General features: G+C 37.2%; 1 protein-coding gene across 8 annotated transcripts in view; it reads right to left on the bottom strand.

Annotated features, from left to right (window-relative positions):
- Window positions 1-24,000, bottom strand: part of LOC133630278 (rho GTPase-activating protein 12-like) — a 114,370-nt gene that overhangs the window by 6,107 nt on the left and 84,263 nt on the right. For all 8 annotated transcript variants that reach the window (XM_062021771.1, XM_062021772.1, XM_062021774.1 and 5 more), the window contains 2 exons: window positions 22,390-22,488; window positions 4,587-4,664 (listed from right to left, as the gene is read on the bottom strand). In XM_062021771.1, the coding sequence (XP_061877755.1) occupies window positions 4,587-4,664; window positions 22,390-22,488 (177 nt within the window). The remainder of the gene's footprint in view (window positions 1-4,586; window positions 4,665-22,389; window positions 22,489-24,000) is intronic.

Genomic DNA, 24,000 nt, shown 5'->3' with positions numbered 1-24,000 from the left:
CCTCACTACCACCTCTAAACCCATGTCATGCTGATGATCTTGTAAGCAACTTTAATTCCAAAATTGTGAATATCATAGATATCATTGCACCTGTTACAGTTAAAACGATTTCTGGCAAGCAAAAGGCACCCTGGAGAAAATCTGCTGCTGTAACAGCCCAGAGAAGAGAGTGCAGGAAGGCTGAACGAATCTGGCGGAATACAAAACTTCATATTCACCATGACATCTATAAAGAGAGCCTCCAGGCCTACAATTTAGTCTTAAAAAGTGCTAGAGAAACATTCTTCTCCAATATCATAAACAGCAACACAAATAAGGCCAAAACCCTATTCACAATCGTTGACAGACTGACTAAACCCCCAACACAAATACCAGCCGAACTCCATTCCACGCAGAAATGCAATGACTTTGCATTCTTTTATACTGATAGAATTGAAGGCATCAGACGCACCATCAATATCTCAAGTAAAAAAGTTGGATCACCACCCCATTTAGGCAAAAGTAACACAGCAATGATGGCAAGCTTTAATGCCATAGACTCTAAAACTCTAGTGGAAACGGTGACAGCTCTAAAGTCATCCACCTGCTGCCTTGATGTTTTACCTACCAACTTCTTTAAGAATGTTTTTGACTGCCTATCAACAGACATCTTGCAAATAGTTAATAATTCTATTAAATCGGGCAATTTCCCGAAGGCTTTCAAAACTGCAGTCATTAAACCTCTTCTAAAAAAGCAGAGCCTAGATGCCTCTGTTATCAACAACTACAGACCAATTTCAAATCTACCATTCATAAGTAAAATAATTGAGAAAGTTGTCCTCCAACAACTAAATCACTTCTTGGCTTCTACTGGCTGCCACAACAACTTCCAGTCAGGATTTCGACCTCTTCATAGCACAGAGACGGCCCTTCTTAAAGTTATAAATGACATCCGTCTAAACACAGACTCTGGCAAAACTTCAGTATTAATGCTTTTGGACCTCAGTGCTGCATTTGACACTGTCGACCACTCAATACTTTTGGACAGGTTGGAAAACTGGGTGGGGATCTCAGGCACAGTTTTAAGCTGGTTCAAGTCATATCTACAAGATAGGAACTATTTTGTTTCCATTGGTGACTTTGTATCAGAACCAACCAACGTAACGTGTGGAGTCCCCCAAGGTTCAATCTTGGGGCCGACTTTATTTAACATCTATATGCTCCCACTAGGACAAATCATGCAAAATAATAACATTGACCATCATTGCTATGCCGATGACACCCAAATCTATGTAGCGCTATCACCAAATGACTATCGCCCCATAGATCTTCTGTGCCAGTGCATTGAGCAAGTCAAACACTGGATGTGCCAACATTTCCTACAACTAAATGAAGATAAAACTGAGATAATTGTTTTTGGTGCTAAAAAAGAAAGGTTTAAAGTCATCCAACACCTTCAATCACTGTCCCTGAAAACCTCAAATAAAGCCAGAAATCTTGGGGTTATTTTAGATTCTGATTTACATTTGGACAGTCACATCAAATCAGTAACAAAATGGGCCTACTATCACCTCAAAAATGTAAAAAGACTTAGAGGGCTCATGTCAGCTCAAGACTTAGAAAAACTTGTACATGCCTTTATTACCAGTAGGCTAGACTATTGTAATGGTCTCCTTGCAGGTCTTCCCAAAAAAACTGTCAGGCAGCTACAGCTTGTTCAGAACGCTGCTGCTAGACTTCTAACAAAGACCAAAAAATGTGAGCACATTACACCAATTCTTAAATCCTTACATTGGCTCCCTGTACATCAGAGAATAGATTTCAAAATCCTCCTGCTCACATATAAATCACTACATGGTCTAGGGCCCAAGTATATCACTGATATGCTCCCACTATATAAGCCCTCTAGATCACTAAGATCTTCTGAGACCAATCTGTTAGCGGTTCCAAGAGTAAACTCAAATCAAGGGAGATCATCATTCAGTCACTATGCAACACATAGCTGGAATAAACTTCCTGAAGATGTCAGACTCTCCCCAACTCTCACTACTTTTAAAACTAGACTGAAGACTTTTATGTTCACCTTAGCTTTCAGCTAAATCTTTTAATCTTTTAACTTTTAACGTCTGCACTGTTTTTATTTTTATTGTCTGCATTTTAATTTTGCTTTTATTTTCTTTCATTTCACTTTGTTGTCTGTGAAGCACTTTGAGTCTGCCTTGTGTATGAAAAGCGCTATACAAATAAAGTTGCCTTGCCTTGCCTTGCCTTGCCTACAAAAAAACTGCATTTATTTTAAAAACAAAAGCAAAAAAAACTAAACTAAATCCATTCAAAATAACAAAAGTACATTCATTTAAAAAACGAAATCTATTAAAAAAAACAAGTCTATATTTATTTACAAAAAATATTTATAAAAAAAATAATTTATAAAACAAAAAAATGCATTTAAAAAACAAAAGTACATTAATTTGCAAAACAATTTATTTGCAAATCTGAATTTATTTGAAAAAACTAATCAATTTAAGAAAAAAAATCTAGATTTATTAAAAAAAAAATAAAATAAACAAAATATATCTACAAAAATCTATATTTAAAAACAAAACAATGTATTTAAAAACAAAAGTAGATGTATTAAAAAAACTAAACTAAATGTATTTAAAATAACAAAAAAAATTGTTTAAAAACTAAATTTATTTACAAAAACATTTATTTAAAAAATGCATTAAAAAAACAAAAGTACATTAATTTGCAAAACAATTTCTTGGAAAAACTGAATTTATTTGAAAAAAACAAATCTATTTAAGAAAAAAAATCTAGATTCATTAAAAAAAACTAAATTTATCAACAAAATGTATCTACAAAAATCTATATTTAAAAACAAAACAATGTATTTAAAAACAAAAGTAGATGTATTAAAAAAACTAAACTAAATGTATTTAAAATAACAAAAGCATTTTTTTTTTTAAACTAAATTTATTTACAAAAACATTTATTTAAAAAATGCATTAAAAAAACAAAAGTACATTAATTTTCAAAACAATTTCTTGGCAAAACTGAATTTATTTGAAAAAAACAAATCTATTTAAGAAAAAAAAATCTAGATTTATTAAAAAAAAACTAAATTTATCAACAAAATGTATCTATAAAAATCTATATTTAAAAACAAAACAATGTATTTAAAAACAAAAGTAGATTTATTAAAAAAAACGAAACTAAATGTATTTAAAATAACAAAAAAAATGTTTTTAAACTAAATTTATTTACAAAAACATTTATTTAAAAAATGCATTTAAAAAACAAAAGTACATTAATTTGCAAACCAATTTATTTGCAAAACTGAATTTAGTTGAAAAAAACAAATCTATTTAAGAAAAAAAATCTAGATTTATTAAAAAAACCTCAATTTATCAACAAACTGTATCTACAAAAATCTATATTCAAAAACAAAACTGAATGTATTTAAAAACAAGATTACATTTATTAAAAAACTAAACTAAATGTATTCAAAATGACACTACATTTATTTAAAAAACTAAATCTATTAATAAAAACAAGTCTATATTTATTTACAAAAACATTTATTAAAATTTTTTATTTAAAAACAACAACAAACGCATTTGTTTACAAATTAATTTGCAAAACAATTTATTTACAAAACTGAATTTATTTGAATAAAACTAATCTGCTTAAGAAAAAAATCTAGATTTATTTAAAAAAACAACTAAATGTATTTACAAAACAAAACTAAATTCAACAAAAAAAACAAAATTTATCAACAAAAATGTCTCTACAAAAATCTATATTTAAAAACAAAACTGAATGTATTAACAAAAGCATATTTATTAAAAAACTAAACTAAATGTATTTAAAAAAAATAAGCTTAATGTATTTTAAAAACAAACTACATTAATTTCCAAAACCCCCTAAAGTGTATTTTAAAAATTCAACGACATTCATTTAAAAAACAAAACTAAATATATTTAATATAATCAAACTAAATTGATAGGAAAAACAAAACTAAAAATATATTTAATAAAACAAAACTGAATTGATATGAAAAACAAAAGATATATTGAATAAAACAAAACTGAATTGATATAAAAACAAAACTAAATATATTTAATAAAATAAAACTACATTTATTTAAAAAACAAATTATATATTTATTAAAAAAACGACTAAATATATTTAATAAAACAAAACTACATTTATTGAAGAAACAAAACTAAATCTATTCAAAAACAAAACTGAATTTATATATTTTTTTTAAAAACTAAATGTATTTAAAAACAGAACAAAATGTATTCAAAATAACAAAACTACGTTTATTCAAAAAACTAAATGTATTTTTTTTCCAAACTACATTTATTTAAAAAACGAAACTAAATGTATTTAAAAACAAACAACCTTTTCTTTAAAAATAATAATACATTTATTAAAAATAAAAAAAAATTACTTAAAATTTTTTTTTTACAAAAATAAAAATAAAAAATAAAACAATTATTTCAAAACAAAACTAAATGTATTTAAAACCAAAACTGAATTTACTTGAAAAATGTAAAGTAAATGTATATAAACAAAGCAAACAAGAAGTATTTACATACCATGGTTGACAGCAAAGCGCAGCTTCTGAATGACGGCCAAGTTCCCGCTGACTCTGTACAGGCCATCAACACTGAGACCTGCACAACAATCATGTCGTCATCATCATCATCATCATAATCATAACAATCATCATAATAATCATAATCATCATCATAATAATGTATGACTTATTTTTATTCCTTTTATGAGTGGGACTCTTTTGGATCCCTGACAATTTAGTGGGATTTTTTTTAAACTGTCATTGCTAAAAACAATAATAATAATTCAAAATCAATGTTGTTATGAATTATTGACATATTTAGACTCCAATTACTTCACATCAAATATTACACTTTTTTGGGTGGAAATGTTGCATATTTATATAGTGTTTATATTATATTGTTAACATATATTTAACATATAATTATATATTAAAATATAATATAAAAATATAAATATATCGAAAGATATATATATGTATATACATATATATATATATATATATATATATATATATATATATATATATATATATATATATATATATATATATATATATATAAATATATATGTACAAATAAATATAACATTAAAACATAATATAATACATATATAACATACATATAATAAATAATACATAATATTATGTATAATGACATATAATATTAATATCCATCCATTTTCTACCACTTGTCCCTTTTGGGGTCGCGGGGGGTGCTGGAGCCTATCTCAGCTAAATAATATAATTTATTATAATTCTCTATTATTTATTATATTATATATATTTACGAAGTATTTTTGCCAAAAGTTTTCTTCAAAATTAAGGGCATAAAACAAAACAATAATGTAATAAAATGTGTATAATCGAGGGATAGATCTGAAGTTGATCTAAATATTTAAGTGTTAAAAAAAATAAAATAAATAATACAACTTATTTTTCCAAACTTGAGGGGAGCCCTAAAGGTTAAAAAATAAATAAAAATAAAAAATAAAAAATAAATATATATATATATATATATATATATATATATATATATATATATATATATATATATATATATATATATATATATATATATATATAAAAATATATATATATATAAATATATATATAAAATATATATATATATAAATTATATATATATATATATATATATATATATATATATATATATATATATATATATATATATATATATACATATATATATATATATATATATATATATATATATATATATATATATATATATATATATATATATATATATATATATATATATATATATATATATATATATGTAGATGGCCAGGTGATATCATACCTGTGTTCTCCACATGGTGGATACAGGTGATGACACATGTACTCATGTAGGTGATATCATACCTGTGTTCTCCACATGGTGGATACAGGTGGTGACAAATGTATTCATGTAGGTGATATCATACCTGTGTTCTCCACATGGTGGATACAGGTGGTGACAAATGTATTTATCTAAGTGATATCATACCTGTGTTCTCCACATGGTTGATACAGGTGGTGACACATGTACTCATGTAGGTGATATCATACCTGTGTTCTCCACATGGTGGATACAGGTGGTGACAAATGTATTCATGTGGGTGATATCATACCTGTGTTCTCCACATGGTTGATACAGGTGGTGACAAATGTATTCATGTGGGTGATATCATACCTGTGTTCTCCACATGGTTGATACAGGTGGTGACAAATGTACTCATGTGGGTGATATCATACCTGTGTTCTCCACATGGTGGATACAGGTGGTGACAAATGTATTCATGTAGGTGATATCATACCTGTGTTCTCCACATGGTGGATACAGGTAGTGACAAATGCATTCATGTAGGTGATATCATACCTGTGTTCTCCACATGGTGGATACAGGTGGTGACAAATGTATTCATGTAGGTGATATCATACCTGTGTTCTCCACATGGTGGATACAGGTGGTGACAAATGTATTCATCTAAGTGATATCATACCTGTGTTCTCCACATGGTTGATACAGGTGGTGACACATGTACTCATGTAGGTGATATCATACCTGTGTTCTCCACATGGTGGATACAGGTGGTGACAAATGTATTCATGTGGGTGATATCATACCTGTGTTCTCCACATGGTTGATACAGGTGGTGACAAATGTATTCATGTGGGTGATATCATACCTGTGTTCTCCACATGGTTGATACAGGTGGTGACAAATGTACTCATGTGGGTGATATCATACCTGTGTTCTCCACATGGTGGATACAGGTGGTGACAAATGTATTCATGTAGGTGATATCATACCTGTGTTCTCCACATGGTGGATACAGGTAGTGACAAATGCATTCATGTAGGTGATATCATACCTGTGTTCTCCACATGGTGGATACAGGTGGTGACAAATGTATTCATGTAGGTGATATCATACCTGTGTTCTCCACATGGTGGATACAGGTGGTGACAAATGTATTCATGTAGGTGATATCATACCTGTGTTCTCCACATGGTGGATACAGGTGATGACACATGTACTCATGTAGGTGATATCATACCTGTGTTCTCCACATGGTGGATACAGGTGGTGACAAATGTATTCATGTAGGTGATATCATACCTGTGTTCTCCACATGGTGGATACAGGTGGTGACAAATGTATTCATCTAAGTGATATCATACCTGTGTTCTCCACATGGTTGATACAGGTGGTGACACATGTACTCATGTAGGTGATATCATACCTGTGTTCTCCACATGGTGGATACAGGTGGTGACAAATGTATTCATGTGGGTGATATCATACCTGTGTTCTCCACATGGTTGATACAGGTGGTGACAAATGTATTCATGTGGGTGATATCATACCTGTGTTCTCCACATGGTTGATACAGGTGGTGACAAATGTACTCATGTGGGTGATATCATACCTGTGTTCTCCAAATGGTGGATACAGGTGGTGACAAATGTATTCATGTAGGTGATATCATACCTGTGTTCTCCACATGGTGGATACAGGTAGTGACAAATGCATTCATGTAGGTGATATCATACCTGTGTTCTCCACATGGTGGATACAGGTGGTGACAAATGTATTCATGTAGGTGATATCATACCTGTGTTCTCCACATGGTGGATACAGGTGGTGACAAATGTATTCATGTAAGTGATATCATACCTGTGTTCTCCACATGGTTGATACAGGTGGTGACAAATGTATTGTAGGTGATATCATACCTGTGTTCTCCACATGGTTGATACAGGTGGTGACAAATGTATTGTAGGTGATATCATACCTGTGTTCTCCACATGGTTGATACAGGTGGTGACAAATGTAATCATGTAGGTGATATCATACCTGTGTTCTCCACATGGTGGATACAGGTGGTGACAAATGTATTCATGTGGGTGATATCATACCTGTGTTCTCCACATGGTTGATACAGGTGGTGACAAATGTATTCATGTAGGTGATATCATACCTGTGTTCTCCCCATGGTTGATACAGGTGGTGACAAATGTATTCATGTAGGTGATATCATACCTGCGTTCTCCACATGGTGGATACAGGTGGTGACAAATGTATTCATGTGGGTGATATCATACCTGTGTTCTCCACATGGTTGATACAGGTGGTGACAAATGTATTCATGTGGGTGATATCATACCTGTGTTCTCCACATGGTTGATACAGGTGGTGACAAATGTACTCATGTGGGTGATATCATACCTGTGTTCTCCACATGGTGGATACAGGTGGTGACAAATGTATTCATGTAGGTGATATCATACCTGTGTTCTCCACATGGTGGATACAGGTAGTGACAAATGCATTCATGTAGGTGATATCATACCTGTGTTCTCCACATGGTGGATACAGGTGGTGACAAATGTATTCATGTAGGTGATATCATACCTGCGTTCTCCACATGGTTGATACAGGTGGTGACAAATGTACTCATGTAGGTGATATCATACCTGTGTTCTCCACATGGTGGATACAGGTGGTGACACATGTACTCATGTAGGTGATATCATACCTGTGTTCTCCACATGGTGGATACAGGTGGTGACAAATGTATTCATGTAGGTGATATCATACCTGTGTTCTCCACATGGTGGATACAGGTGGTGACAAATGTATTCATCTAAGTGATATCATACCTGTGTTCTCCACATGGTTGATACAGGTGGTGACACATGTACTCATGTAGGTGATATCATACCTGTGTTCTCCACATGGTGGATACAGGTGGTGACAAATGTATTCATGTGGGTGATATCATACCTGTGTTCTCCACATGGTTGATACAGGTGGTGACAAATGTATTCATGTGGGTGATATCATACCTGTGTTCTCCACATGGTTGATACAGGTGGTGACAAATGTACTCATGTGGGTGATATCATACCTGTGTTCTCCACATGGTGGATACAGGTGGTGACAAATGTATTCATGTAGGTGATATCATACCTGTGTTCTCCACATGGTGGATACAGGTAGTGACAAATGCATTCATGTAGGTGATATCATACCTGTGTTCTCCACATGGTGGATACAGGTGGTGACAAATGTATTCATGTAGGTGATATCATACCTGTGTTCTCCACATGGTGGATACAGGTGGTGACAAATGTATTCATCTAAGTGATATCATACCTGTGTTCTCCACATGGTTGATACAGGTGGTGACACATGTACTCATGTAGGTGATATCATACCTGTGTTCTCCACATGGTGGATACAGGTGGTGACAAATGTATTCATGTGGGTGATATCATACCTGTGTTCTCCACATGGTTGATACAGGTGGTGACAAATGTATTCATGTGGGTGATATCATACCTGTGTTCTCCACATGGTTGATACAGGTGGTGACAAATGTACTCATGTGGGTGATATCATACCTGTGTTCTCCACATGGTGGATACAGGTGGTGACAAATGTATTCATGTAGGTGATATCATACCTGTGTTCTCCACATGGTGGATACAGGTAGTGACAAATGCATTCATGTAGGTGATATCATACCTGTGTTCTCCACATGGTGGATACAGGTGGTGACAAATGTATTCATGTAGGTGATATCATACCTGTGTTCTCCACATGGTGGATACAGGTGGTGACAAATGTATTCATGTAGGTGATATCATACCTGTGTTCTCCACATGGTGGATACAGGTGATGACACATGTACTCATGTAGGTGATATCATACCTGTGTTCTCCACATGGTGGATACAGGTGGTGACAAATGTATTCATGTAGGTGATATCATACCTGTGTTCTCCACATGGTGGATACAGGTGGTGACAAATGTATTCATCTAAGTGATATCATACCTGTGTTCTCCACATGGTTGATACAGGTGGTGACACATGTACTCATGTAGGTGATATCATACCTGTGTTCTCCACATGGTGGATACAGGTGGTGACAAATGTATTCATGTGGGTGATATCATACCTGTGTTCTCCACATGGTTGATACAGGTGGTGACAAATGTATTCATGTGGGTGATATCATACCTGTGTTCTCCACATGGTTGATACAGGTGGTGACAAATGTACTCATGTGGGTGATATCATACCTGTGTTCTCCACATGGTGGATACAGGTGGTGACAAATGTATTCATGTGGGTGATATCATACCTGTGTTCTCCACATGGTGGATACAGGTAGTGACAAATGCATTCATGTAGGTGATATCATACCTGTGTTCTCCACATGGTGGATACAGGTGGTGACAAATGTATTCATGTAGGTGATATCATACCTGTGTTCTCCACATGGTGGATACAGGTGGTGACAAATGTATTCATGTAGGTGATATCATACCTGTGTTCTCCACATGGTTGATACAGGTGGTGACAAATGTATTGTAGGTGATATCATACCTGTGTTCTCCACATGGTTGATACAGGTGGTGACAAATGTATTGTAGGTGATATCATACCTGTGTTCTCCACATGGTTGATACAGGTGGTGACAAATGTATTCATGTAGGTGATATCATACATGTGTTCTCCACATGGTGGATACAGGTGGTGACAAATGTATTCATGTGGGTGATATCATACCTGTGTTCTCCACATGGTTGATACAGGTGGTGACAAATGTAATCATGTAGGTGATATCATACCTGTGTTCTCCACATGGTGGATACAGGTGGTGACAAATGTATTCATGTGGGTGATATCATACCTGTGTTCTCCACATGGTTGATACAGGTGGTGACAAATGTATTCATGTAGGTGATATCATACCTGTGTTCTCCCCATGGTTGATACAGGTGGTGACAAATGTATTCATGTAGGTGATATCATACCTGCGTTCTCCACATGGTGGATACAGGTGGTGACAAATGTATTCATGTGGGTGATATCATACCTGTGTTCTCCACATGGTTGATACAGGTGGTGACAAATGTATTCATGTGGGTGATATCATACCTGTGTTCTCCACATGGTTGATACAGGTGGTGACAAATGTACTCATGTGGGTGATATCATACCTGTGTTCTCCACATGGTGGATACAGGTGGTGACAAATGTATTCATGTAGGTGATATCATACCTGTGTTCTCCACATGGTGGATACAGGTAGTGACAAATGCATTCATGTAGGTGATATCATACCTGTGTTCTCCACATGGTGGATACAGGTGGTGACAAATGTATTCATGTAGGTGATATCATACCTGCGTTCTCCACATGGTTGATACAGGTGGTGACAAATGTACTCATGTAGGTGATATCATACCTGTGTTCTCCACATGGTGGATACAGGTGGTGACACATGTACTCATGTAGGTGATATCATACCTGTGTTCTCCACATGGTGGATACAGGTGGTGACAAATGTATTCATGTAGGTGATATCATACCTGTGTTCTCCACATGGTGGATACAGGTGGTGACAAATGTATTCATCTAAGTGATATCATACCTGTGTTCTCCACATGGTTGATACAGGTGGTGACACATGTACTCATGTAGGTGATATCATACCTGTGTTCTCCACATGGTGGATACAGGTGGTGACAAATGTATTCATGTGGGTGATATCATACCTGTGTTCTCCACATGGTTGATACAGGTGGTGACAAATGTATTCATGTGGGTGATATCATACCTGTGTTCTCCACATGGTTGATACAGGTGGTGACAAATGTACTCATGTGGGTGATATCATACCTGTGTTCTCCACATGGTGGATACAGGTGGTGACAAATGTATTCATGTAGGTGATATCATACCTGTGTTCTCCACATGGTGGATACAGGTAGTGACAAATGCATTCATGTAGGTGATATCATACCTGTGTTCTCCACATGGTGGATACAGGTGGTGACAAATGTATTCATGTAGGTGATATCATACCTGTGTTCTCCACATGGTGGATACAGGTGGTGACAAATGTATTCATCTAAGTGATATCATACCTGTGTTCTCCACATGGTTGATACAGGTGGTGACACATGTACTCATGTAGGTGATATCATACCTGTGTTCTCCACATGGTGGATACAGGTGGTGACAAATGTATTCATGTGGGTGATATCATACCTGTGTTCTCCACATGGTTGATACAGGTGGTGACAAATGTATTCATGTGGGTGATATCATACCTGTGTTCTCCACATGGTTGATACAGGTGGTGACAAATGTACTCATGTGGGTGATATCATACCTGTGTTCTCCACATGGTGGATACAGGTGGTGACAAATGTATTCATGTAGGTGATATCATACCTGTGTTCTCCACATGGTGGATACAGGTAGTGACAAATGCATTCATGTAGGTGATATCATACCTGTGTTCTCCACATGGTGGATACAGGTGGTGACAAATGTATTCATGTAGGTGATATCATACCTGTGTTCTCCACATGGTGGATACAGGTGGTGACAAATGTATTCATGTAGGTGATATCATACCTGTGTTCTCCACATGGTGGATACAGGTGATGACACATGTACTCATGTAGGTGATATCATACCTGTGTTCTCCACATGGTGGATACAGGTGGTGACAAATGTATTCATGTAGGTGATATCATACCTGTGTTCTCCACATGGTGGATACAGGTGGTGACAAATGTATTCATCTAAGTGATATCATACCTGTGTTCTCCACATGGTTGATACAGGTGGTGACACATGTACTCATGTAGGTGATATCATACCTGTGTTCTCCACATGGTGGATACAGGTGGTGACAAATGTATTCATGTGGGTGATATCATACCTGTGTTCTCCACATGGTTGATACAGGTGGTGACAAATGTATTCATGTGGGTGATATCATACCTGTGTTCTCCACATGGTTGATACAGGTGGTGACAAATGTACTCATGTGGGTGATATCATACCTGTGTTCTCCACATGGTGGATACAGGTGGTGACAAATGTATTCATGTAGGTGATATCATACCTGTGTTCTCCACATGGTGGATACAGGTAGTGACAAATGCATTCATGTAGGTGATATCATACCTGTGTTCTCCACATGGTGGATACAGGTGGTGACAAATGTATTCATGTAGGTGATATCATACCTGTGTTCTCCACATGGTGGATACAGGTGGTGACAAATGTATTCATGTAGGTGATATCATACCTGTGTTCTCCACATGGTTGATACAGGTGGTGACAAATGTATTGTAGGTGATATCATACCTGTGTTCTCCACATGGTTGATACAGGTGGTGACAAATGTATTGTAGGTGATATCATACCTGTGTTCTCCACATGGTTGATACAGGTGGTGACAAATGTATTCATGTAGGTGATATCATACATGTGTTCTCCACATGGTGGATACAGGTGGTGACAAATGTATTCATGTGGGTGATATCATACCTGTGTTCTCCACATGGTTGATACAGGTGGTGACAAATGTAATCATGTAGGTGATATCATACCTGTGTTCTCCACATGGTGGATACAGGTGGTGACAAATGTATTCATGTGGGTGATATCATACCTGTGTTCTCCACATGGTTGATACAGGTGGTGACAAATGTATTCATGTAGGTGATATCATACCTGTGTTCTCCCCATGGTTGATACAGGTGGTGACAAATGTATTCATGTAGGTGATATCATACCTGCGTTCTCCACATGGTGGATACAGGTGGTGACAAATGTATTCATGTGGGTGATATCATACCTGTGTTCTCCACATGGTTGATACAGGTGGTGACAAATGTATTCATGTGGGTGATATCATACCTGTGTTCTCCACATGGTTGATACAGGTGGTGACAAATGTACTCATGTGGGTGATATCATACCTGTGTTCTCCACATGGTGGATACAGGTGGTGACAAATGTATTCATGTAGGTGATATCATACCTGTGTTCTCCACATGGTGGATACAGGTAGTGACAAATGCATTCATGTAGGTGATATCATACCTGTGTTCCCCACATGGTGGATACAGGTGGTGACAAATGTATTCATGTAGGTGATATCATACCTGTGTTCTCCACATGGTGGATACAGGTGGTGACAAATGTATTCATGTAGGTGATATCATACCTGTGTTCTCCACATGGTTGATACAGGTGGTGACAAATGTATTGTAGGTGATATCATACCTGTGTTCTCCACATGGTTGATACAGGTGGTGACAAATGTATTGTAGGTGATATCATACCTGTGTTCTCCACATGGTTGATACAGGTGGTGACAAATGTATTCATGTAGGTGATATCATACCTGTGTTCTCCACATGGTTGATACAGGTGGTGACAAATGTATTCATGTAGGTGATATCATACATGTGTTCTCCACATGGTGGATACAGGTGGTGACAAATGTATTCATGTAGGTGATATCATACCTGTGTTCTCCACATGGTGACAAATGTATTCATGTAGGTGATATCATACCTGTGTTCTCCACATGGTGGATACAGGTGGTGACAAATGTATTCATGTAGGTGATATCATACCTGTGTTCTCCACATGGTGGATACAGGTGATGACACATGTACTCATGTAGGTGATATCATACCTGTGTTCTCCACATGGTGGATACAGGTGGTGACAAATGTATTCATGTAGGTGATATCATACCTGTGTTCTCCACATGGTGGATACAGGTGATGACACATGTACTCATGTAGGTGATATCATACCTGCGTTCTCCACATGGTGGATACAGGTGGTGACAAATGTATTCATGTAGGTGATATCATACCTGTGTTCTCCACATGGTGGATACAGGTGGTGACAAATGTATTCATCTAAGTGATATCATACCTGTGTTCTCCACATGGTTGATACAGGTGGTGACACATGTACTCATGTAGGTGATATCATACCTGTGTTCTCCACATGGTGGATACAGGTGGTGACAAATGTATTCATGTGGGTGATATCATACCTGTGTTCTCCACATGGTTGATACAGGTGGTGACAAATGTATTCATGTGGGTGATATCATACCTGTGTTCTCCACATGGTTGATACAGGTGGTGACAAATGTACTCATGTGGGTGATATCATACCTGTGTTCTCCACATGGTGGATACAGGTGGTGACAAATGTATTCATGTAGGTGATATCATACCTGTGTTCTCCACATGGTGGATACAGGTAGTGACAAATGCATTCATGTAGGTGATATCATACCTGTGTTCTCCACATGGTGGATACAGGTGGTGACAAATGTATTCATGTAGGTGATATCATACCTGTGTTCTCCACATGGTGGATACAGGTGGTGACAAATGTATTCATCTAAGTGATATCATACCTGTGTTCTCCACATGGTTGATACAGGTGGTGACACATGTACTCATGTAGGTGATATCATACCTGTGTTCTCCACATGGTGGATACAGGTGGTGACAAATGTATTCATGTGGGTGATATCATACCTGTGTTCTCCACATGGTTGATACAGGTGGTGACAAATGTATTCATGTGGGTGATATCATACCTGTGTTCTCCACATGGTTGATACAGGTGGTGACAAATGTACTCATGTGGGTGATATCATACCTGTGTTCTCCACATGGTGGATACAGGTGGTGACAAATGTATTCATGTAGGTGATATCATACCTGTGTTCTCCACATGGTGGATACAGGTGGTGACAAATGTATTCATGTGGGTGATATCATACCTGTGTTCTCCACATGGTTGATACAGGTGGTGACAAATGTATTCATGTAGGTGATATCATACCTGTGTTCTCCCCATGGTTGATACAGGTGGTGACAAATGTATTCATGTAGGTGATATCATACCTGCGTTCTCCACATGGTGGATACAGGTGGTGACAAATGTATTCATGTGGGTGATATCATACCTGTGTTCTCCACATGGTTGATACAGGTGGTGACAAATGTATTCATGTGGGTGATATCATACCTGTGTTCTCCACATGGTTGATACAGGTGGTGACAAATGTACTCATGTGGGTGATATCATACCTGTGTTCTCCACATGGTGGATACAGGTGGTGACAAATGTATTCATGTAGGTGATATCATACCTGTGTTCTCCACATGGTGGATACAGGTAGTGACAAATGCATTCATGTAGGTGATATCATACCTGTGTTCTCCACATGGTGGATACAGGTGGTGACAAATGTATTCATGTAGGTGATATCATACCTGTGTTCTCCACATGGTGGATACAGGTGGTGACAAATGTATTCATGTAGGTGATATCATACCTGTGTTCTCCACATGGTTGATACAGGTGGTGACAAATGTATTGTAGGTGATATCATACCTGTGTTCTCCACATGGTTGATACAGGTGGTGACAAATGTATTGTAGGTGATATCATACCTGTGTTCTCCACATGGTTGATACAGGTGGTGACAAATGTATTCATGTAGGTGATATCATACCTGTGTTCTCCACATGGTTGATACAGGTGGTGACAAATGTATTCATGTAGGTGATATCATACATGTGTTCTCCACATGGTGGATACAGGTGGTGACAAATGTATTCATGTAGGTGATATCATACCTGTGTTCTCCACATGGTGACAAATGTATTCATGTAGGTGATATCATACCTGTGTTCTCCACATGGTGGATACAGGTGGTGACAAATGTATTCATGTAGGTGATATCATACCTGTGTTCTCCACATGGTGGATACAGGTGGTGACAAATGTATTCATGTAGGTGATATCATACCTGTGTTCTCCACATGGTGGATACAGGTGGTGACAAATGTATTCATGTAGGTGATATGATACCTGTGTTCTCCACATGGTTGATACAGGTGGTGACAAATGTATTCATGTGGGTGATATCATACCTGTGTTCTCCACATGGTTGATACAGGTGGTGACAAAAGTATTCATGTAGGTGATATCATACCTGTGTTCTCCACATGGTTGATACAGGTGGTGACAAATGTATTCATGTAGGTGATATCATACCTGTGTTCTCCACATGGTGGATACAGGTGGTGACAAATGTATTCATGTAGGTGATAACATACCTGTGTTCTCCACATGGTGGATACAGGTGGTGACAAATGTATTCATGTAGGGGGTATCATACCTGCGTTCTCCACATGGTGGATACAGGTGGTGACAAATGTATTCATGCAGGTGATATCACACCTGCGTTCTCCACATGGTGGATACAGGTGGTGACAAATGTATTCATGTAGGTGATATCATACCTGCGTTCTCCACATGGTGGATACAGGTGGTGACAAATGTATTCATGTAGGTGATATCATACCTGCGTTCTCCACATGGTGGATACAGGTGGTGACGAATGTATTCATGTAGGTGATATCATACCTGTGTTCTCCACATGGTGGATACAGGTGGTGACAAATGTATTCATGTAGGTGATATCATACCTGTGTTCTCCACATGGTGGATACAGGTGGTGACGAATGTATTCATGTAGGTGATATCATACCTGTGTTCTCCACATGGTGGATACAGGTGGTGACGAATGTATTCATGTAGGTGATATCATACCTGTGTTCTCCACATGGTGGATACAGGTGGTGACAAATGTATTCATGTAGGTGATATCATACTTGTGTTCTCCACATGGTGGATACAGGTGGTGACAAATGTATTCATGTAGGTGATATCATACCTGTGTTCTCCACATGGTTGATACAGGTGGTGACAAATGTATTCATGTAGGTGATATCATACCTGTGTTCTCCACATGGTTGATACAGGTGGTGACAAATGTATTCATGTAGGTGATATCATACCTGTGTTCTCCACATGGTTGATACAGGTGGTGACAAATGTATTCATGTAGGTGATATCATACCTGTGTTCTCCCCATGGTTGATACAGGTGGTGACAAATGTATTCATGTAGGTGATATCATACCTGTGTTCTCCACATGGTGGATACAGGTGGTGACAAATGTATTCATGTAGGTGATATGATACCTGTGTTCTCCACATGGTTGATACAGGTGGTGACAAATGTATTCATGTGGGTGATATCATACCTGTGTTCTCCACATGGTTGATACCGGTGGTGACAAATGTATTCATGTAGGTGATATCATACCTGTGTTCTCCACATGGTTGATACAGGTGGTGACAAATGTATTCATGTAGGTGATATGATACCTGTGTTCTCCACATGGTTGATACAGGTGGTGACAAATGTATTCATGTGGGTGATATGATACCTGTGTTCTCGACATGGTTGATACAGGTGGTGACAAATGTATTCATGTGGGTGATATGATACCTGTGTTCTCCACATGGTGGATACAGGTGGTGACAAATGTATTCATGTGGGTGATATCATACCTGTGTTCTCCACATGGTGGATACAGGTGGTGACAAATGTATTCATGTGGGTGATATCATACCTGTGTTCTCCACATGGTGGATACAGGTGGTGACAAATGTATTCATGTAGGTGATATCATACCTGTGTTCTCCACATGGTGGATACAGGTGGTGACAAATGTATTCATGTAGGTGATATCATACCTGCGTTCTCCACATGGTTGATACAGGTGGTGACAAATGTACTCATGTAGGTGATATCATACCTGTGTTCTCCACATGGTGGATACAGGTGGTGACAAATGTATTCATGTGGGTGATATCATACCTGTGTTCTCCACATGGTGGATACAGGTGGTGACAAATGTATTCATGTGGGTGATATCATACCTGTGTTCTCCACATGGTGGATACAGGTGGTGACAAATGTATTCATGTAGGTGATGTCATACCTGCGTTCTCCACATGGTGGATACAGGTGGTGACAAATGTATTCATGTAGGTGATATCATACCTGTGTTCTCCACATGGTGGATACAGGTGGTGACAAATGTATTCATGTAGGTGATATCATACCTGTGTTCTCCACATGGTGGATACAGGTGGTGACAAATGTACTCATGTAGGTGATATCATACCTGCGTTCTCCACATGGTTGATACAGGTGGTGACAAATGTATTCATGTAGGTGATATCATACCTGTGTTCTCCACATGGTGGATACAGGTGGTGACAAATGTACTCATGTAGGTGATATCATACCTCTGTTCTCCACATGGTGGATACAGGTGGTGACAAATGTATTCATGTAGGTGATATCATACCTGTGTTCTCCACATGGTGGATACAGGTGGTGACAAATGTACTCATGTAGGTGATATCATACCTGTGTTCTCCACATGGTGGATACAGGCGGTGACAAATGTATTCATGTAGGTGATATCATACCTGCGTTCTCCACATGGTGGATACAGGCGGTGACAAATGTATTCATGTAGGTGATATCATACCTGCGTTCTCCACATGGTGGATACAGGTGGTGACAAATGTACTCATGTAGGTGATATCATACCTGTGTTCTCCACATGGTGGATACAGGTGGTGACAAATGTATTCATGTAGGTGATATCATACCTGTGTTCTCCACATGGTTGATACAGGTGGTGACAAATGTATTCATGTAGATGATATCATACCTGTGTTCTCCACATGGTGGATACAGGTGGTGACAAATGTATTCATGTAGGTGATATCATACCTGCGTTCTCCACATGGTGGATACAGGTGGTGACAAATGTACTCATGTAGGTGATATCATACATGCGTTCTCCACATGGTGGATACAGGTGGTGACAAATGTATTCATGTAGGTGATATCATACCTGTGTTCTCCACATCGTGGATACAGGTGGTGACAAATGTATTCATGTAGGTGATATCATACCTGTGTTCTCCACATGGTGGATACAGGTGGTGACAAATGTATTCATGTAGGTGATATCATACCTGTGTTCTCCACATGGTGGATACAGGTGGTGACAAATGTATTCATGTAGGTGATATCATACCTGTGTTCTCCACATGGTGGATACAGGTGGTGACAAATGTATTCATGTAGGTGATATCATACCTGTGTTCTCCACATGGTGGATACAGGTGGTGACAAATGTATTCATGTAGGTGATATCATACCTGTGTTCTCCACATGGTGGATACAGGTGGTGACAAATGTATTCATGTAGGTGATATCATACCTGTGTTCTCCACATGGTTGATACAGGTGGTGACAAATGTATTCATGTAGGTGATATCATAACTGTGTTCTCCACATGGTTGATACAGGTGGTGACAAATGTATTCATGTAGGTGATATCATACCTGTGTTCTCCACATGGTAGATACAGGTGGTGACAAATGTATTCATGTAGGTGATATCATACCTGTGTTCTCCCCATGGTTGATACAGGTGGTGACAAATGTATTCATGTGGGTGATATGATACCTGTGTTCTCCACATGGTTGATACAGGTGGTGACAAATGTATTCATGTGGGTGATATCATACCTGTGTTCTCCACATGGTTGATACCGGTGGTGACAAATGTATTCATGTAGGTGATATCATACCTGTGTTCTCCACATGGTTGATACAGGTGGTGACAAATGTATTCATGTAGGTGATATGATACCTGTGTTCTCCACATGGTTGATACAGGTGGTGACAAATGTATTCATGTGGGTGATATGATACCTGTGTTCTCCACATGGTGGATACAGGTGGTGACAAATGTATTCATGTGGGTGATATCATACCTGTGTTCTCCACATGGTGGATACAGGTGGTGACAAATGTATTCATGTGGGTGATATCATACCTGTGTTCTCCACATGGTGGATACAGGTGGTGACAAATGTATTCATGTAGGTGATATCATACCTGTGTTCTCCACATGGTGGATACAGGTGGTGACAAATGTATTCATGTAGGTGATATCATACCTGCGTTCTCCACATGGTTGATACAGGTGGTGACAAATGTACTCATGTAGGTGATATCATACCTGTGTTCTCCACATGGTGGATACAGGTGGTGACAAATGTATTCATGTAGGTGATATCATACCTGTGTTCTCCACATGGTTGATACAGGTGGTGACAAATGTATTCATGTAGGTGATATCATACCTGCGTTCTCCACATGGTGGATACAGGTGGTGACAAATGTATTCATGTAGGTGATATCATACCTGCGTTCTCCACATGGTGGATACAGGTGGTGACAAATGTATTCATGTAGGTGATATCATACCTGTGTTCTCCACATGGTGGATACAGGTGGTGACAAATGTACTCATGTAGGTGATATCATACCTGCGTTCTCCACATGGTTGATACAGGTGGTGACAAATGTATTCATGTAGGTGATATCATACCTGTGTTCTCCACATGGTGGATACAGGTGGTGACAAATGTATTCATGTAGGTGATATCATACCTGTGTTCTCCACATGGTGGATACAGGTGGTGACAAATGTATTCATGTAGGTGATATCGTACCTGTGTTCTCCACATGGTGGATACAGGTGGTGACAAATGTATTCATGTAGGTGATATCATACCTGTGTTCTCCACATGGTGGATACAGGTGGTGACAAATGTATTCATGTAGGTGATATCATACCTGTGTTCTCCACATGGTGGATACAGGTGGTGACAAATGTATTCATGTAGGTGATATCATACCTGTGTTCTCCACATGGTTGATACAGGTGGTGACAAATGTATTCATGTAGGTGATATCATACCTGTGTTCTCCACATGGTTGATACAGGTGGTGACAAAGGTATTCATGTAGGTGGTATCATACCTGCGTTCTCCACATGGTGGATACAGGTGGTGACAAATGTATTCATGTAGGTGATATCATACCTGTGTTCTCCACATGGTGGATACAGGTGGTGACAAATGTATTCATGTAGGTGATATGATACCTGTGTTCTCGACATGGTTGATACAGGTGGTGACAAATGTATTCATGTAGGTGGTATCATACCTGTGTTCTCCACATGGTGGATACAGGTGGTGACAAATGTATTCATGTAGGTGATATGATACCTGTGTTCTCGACATGGTTGATACAGGTGGTGACAAATGTATTCATGTAGGTGGTATCATACCTGTGTTCTCCACATGGTGGATACAGGTGGTGACAAATGTATTCATGTAGGTGATATCGTACCTGTGTTCTCCACATGGTGGATACAGGTGGTGACAAATGTATTCATGTAGGTGATATCATACCTGTGTTCTCCACATGGTGGATACAGGTGGTGACAAATGTATTCATGTAGGTGATATCATACCTGTGTTCTCCACATGGTGGATACAGGTGGTGACAAATGTATTCATGTAGGTGATATCATACCTGTGTTCTCCACATGGTTGATACAGGTGGTGACAAATGTATTCATGTAGGTGATATCATACCTGTGTTCTCCACATGGTTGATACAGGTGGTGACAAATGTATTCATGTAGGTGATATCATACCTGTGTTCTCCACATGGTTGATACAGGTGGTGACAAAGGTGGGCACAGAAGTGTTCTCCCGCTGACACAAGTTGCTCAGACTGCAGCCAAAAACTTGATCTGAAAAAAACAACAACAACATATACAATTATTATTATTGTTATTATTTGTTGTTGTCTTCCACAGGTGCTACCTTTGATGTAAAAAAAACATACAATTATTATTATTATTATTTGTGGGCCATGTTGTCTTCCACAGGTGCTACCTTTGATGTAAAAAACCCATACATGTATTACTATTATTATTGTTATTATTATTTGTTGTCTTCCACAGGTGCATACAATTATTATTATTATTAATATTATTATTATTATTTGTTGTCTTCCACAGGTGCTGCCTTTGATGTAAAAAAAATACATTTATTATTATTATTATTATTGTTATTATTATTTGTTGTCTTCCACAGGTGCTACCTTTGATGTAAATAACACATACAATTATTATTATTATTATTATTATTTGTGAGCCATGTTGTCTTCCACAGGTGCTACCTTTGATGTAAAAAAAAAAACATTTATTATTATTATTATTATTTGTTGTTGTCTTCCACTGGTGAAGTGAAGTGAATTACATTTATATAGCGTTTTTTCTCAAGTGACTCAAAGCGCTTTACATAGTGAAACCCAATATCTAAGTTACATTCAAACCAGTGTGGGTGGCACTGGGAGCAGGTGGGTAAAGTGTCTTGCCCAAGGACACAACGGCAGTGACTAGGATGGCGGAAGCGGGGATCGAACCTGCAACCCTCAAGTTGCTGGCACGGCCGCTCTACCAACCGAGCTATACCGCCCCATGGTGCTACCTTTGATGTAAAAAAAATACATTTATTACTATTATTATTATTATTTGTTGTTGTCTTCCACAGGTGCTACCTTTGATGTAAAAAAACAACATTTATTATTATTATTATTATTATTTGTTGTTGTCTTCCACTGGTGCTACCTTTGATGTAAAAAAAATACATTTATTATTATTATTATTATTATTTGTTGTCTTCCACTGGTGCTACCTTTGATGTAAAAAAATACATTCATTATTATTATTATTATTATTTGTTGTCTTCCACAGGTGCTACCTTTGATGTAAAAAAAATACATTTATTATTATTATTATTATTATTTGTTGTCTTCCACTGGTGCTACCTTTGATGTAAAAAAAATACATTTATTATTATTATTATTATTATTTGTTGTCTTCCACTGGTGCTACCTTTGATGTAAAAAAATACATTTATTATTATTATTATTATTATTTGTTGTCTTCCACAGGTGCTACCTTTGATGTAAAAAAAATACATTTATTACTATTATTATTATTATTTGTTGTTGTCTTCCACAGGTGCTACCTTTGATGTAAAAAAACAACATTTATTATTATTATTATTATTATTTGTTGTTGTCTTCCACTGGTGCTACCTTTGATGTAAATAAAATACATTTATTATTATTATTATTATTATTTGTTGTCTTCCACTGGTGCTACCTTTGATGTAAAAAAATACATTCATTATTATTATTATTATTATTTGTTGTCTTCCACAGGTGCTACCTTTGATGTAAAAAAATACATTTA

This window comes from Entelurus aequoreus, linkage group LG15 (assembly GCF_033978785.1).
Source record: "Entelurus aequoreus isolate RoL-2023_Sb linkage group LG15, RoL_Eaeq_v1.1, whole genome shotgun sequence".
NCBI classification, from domain to species: domain Eukaryota; kingdom Metazoa; phylum Chordata; class Actinopteri; order Syngnathiformes; family Syngnathidae; genus Entelurus; species Entelurus aequoreus.
This window is presented reverse-complemented; position numbering and strand designations above follow the sequence as displayed.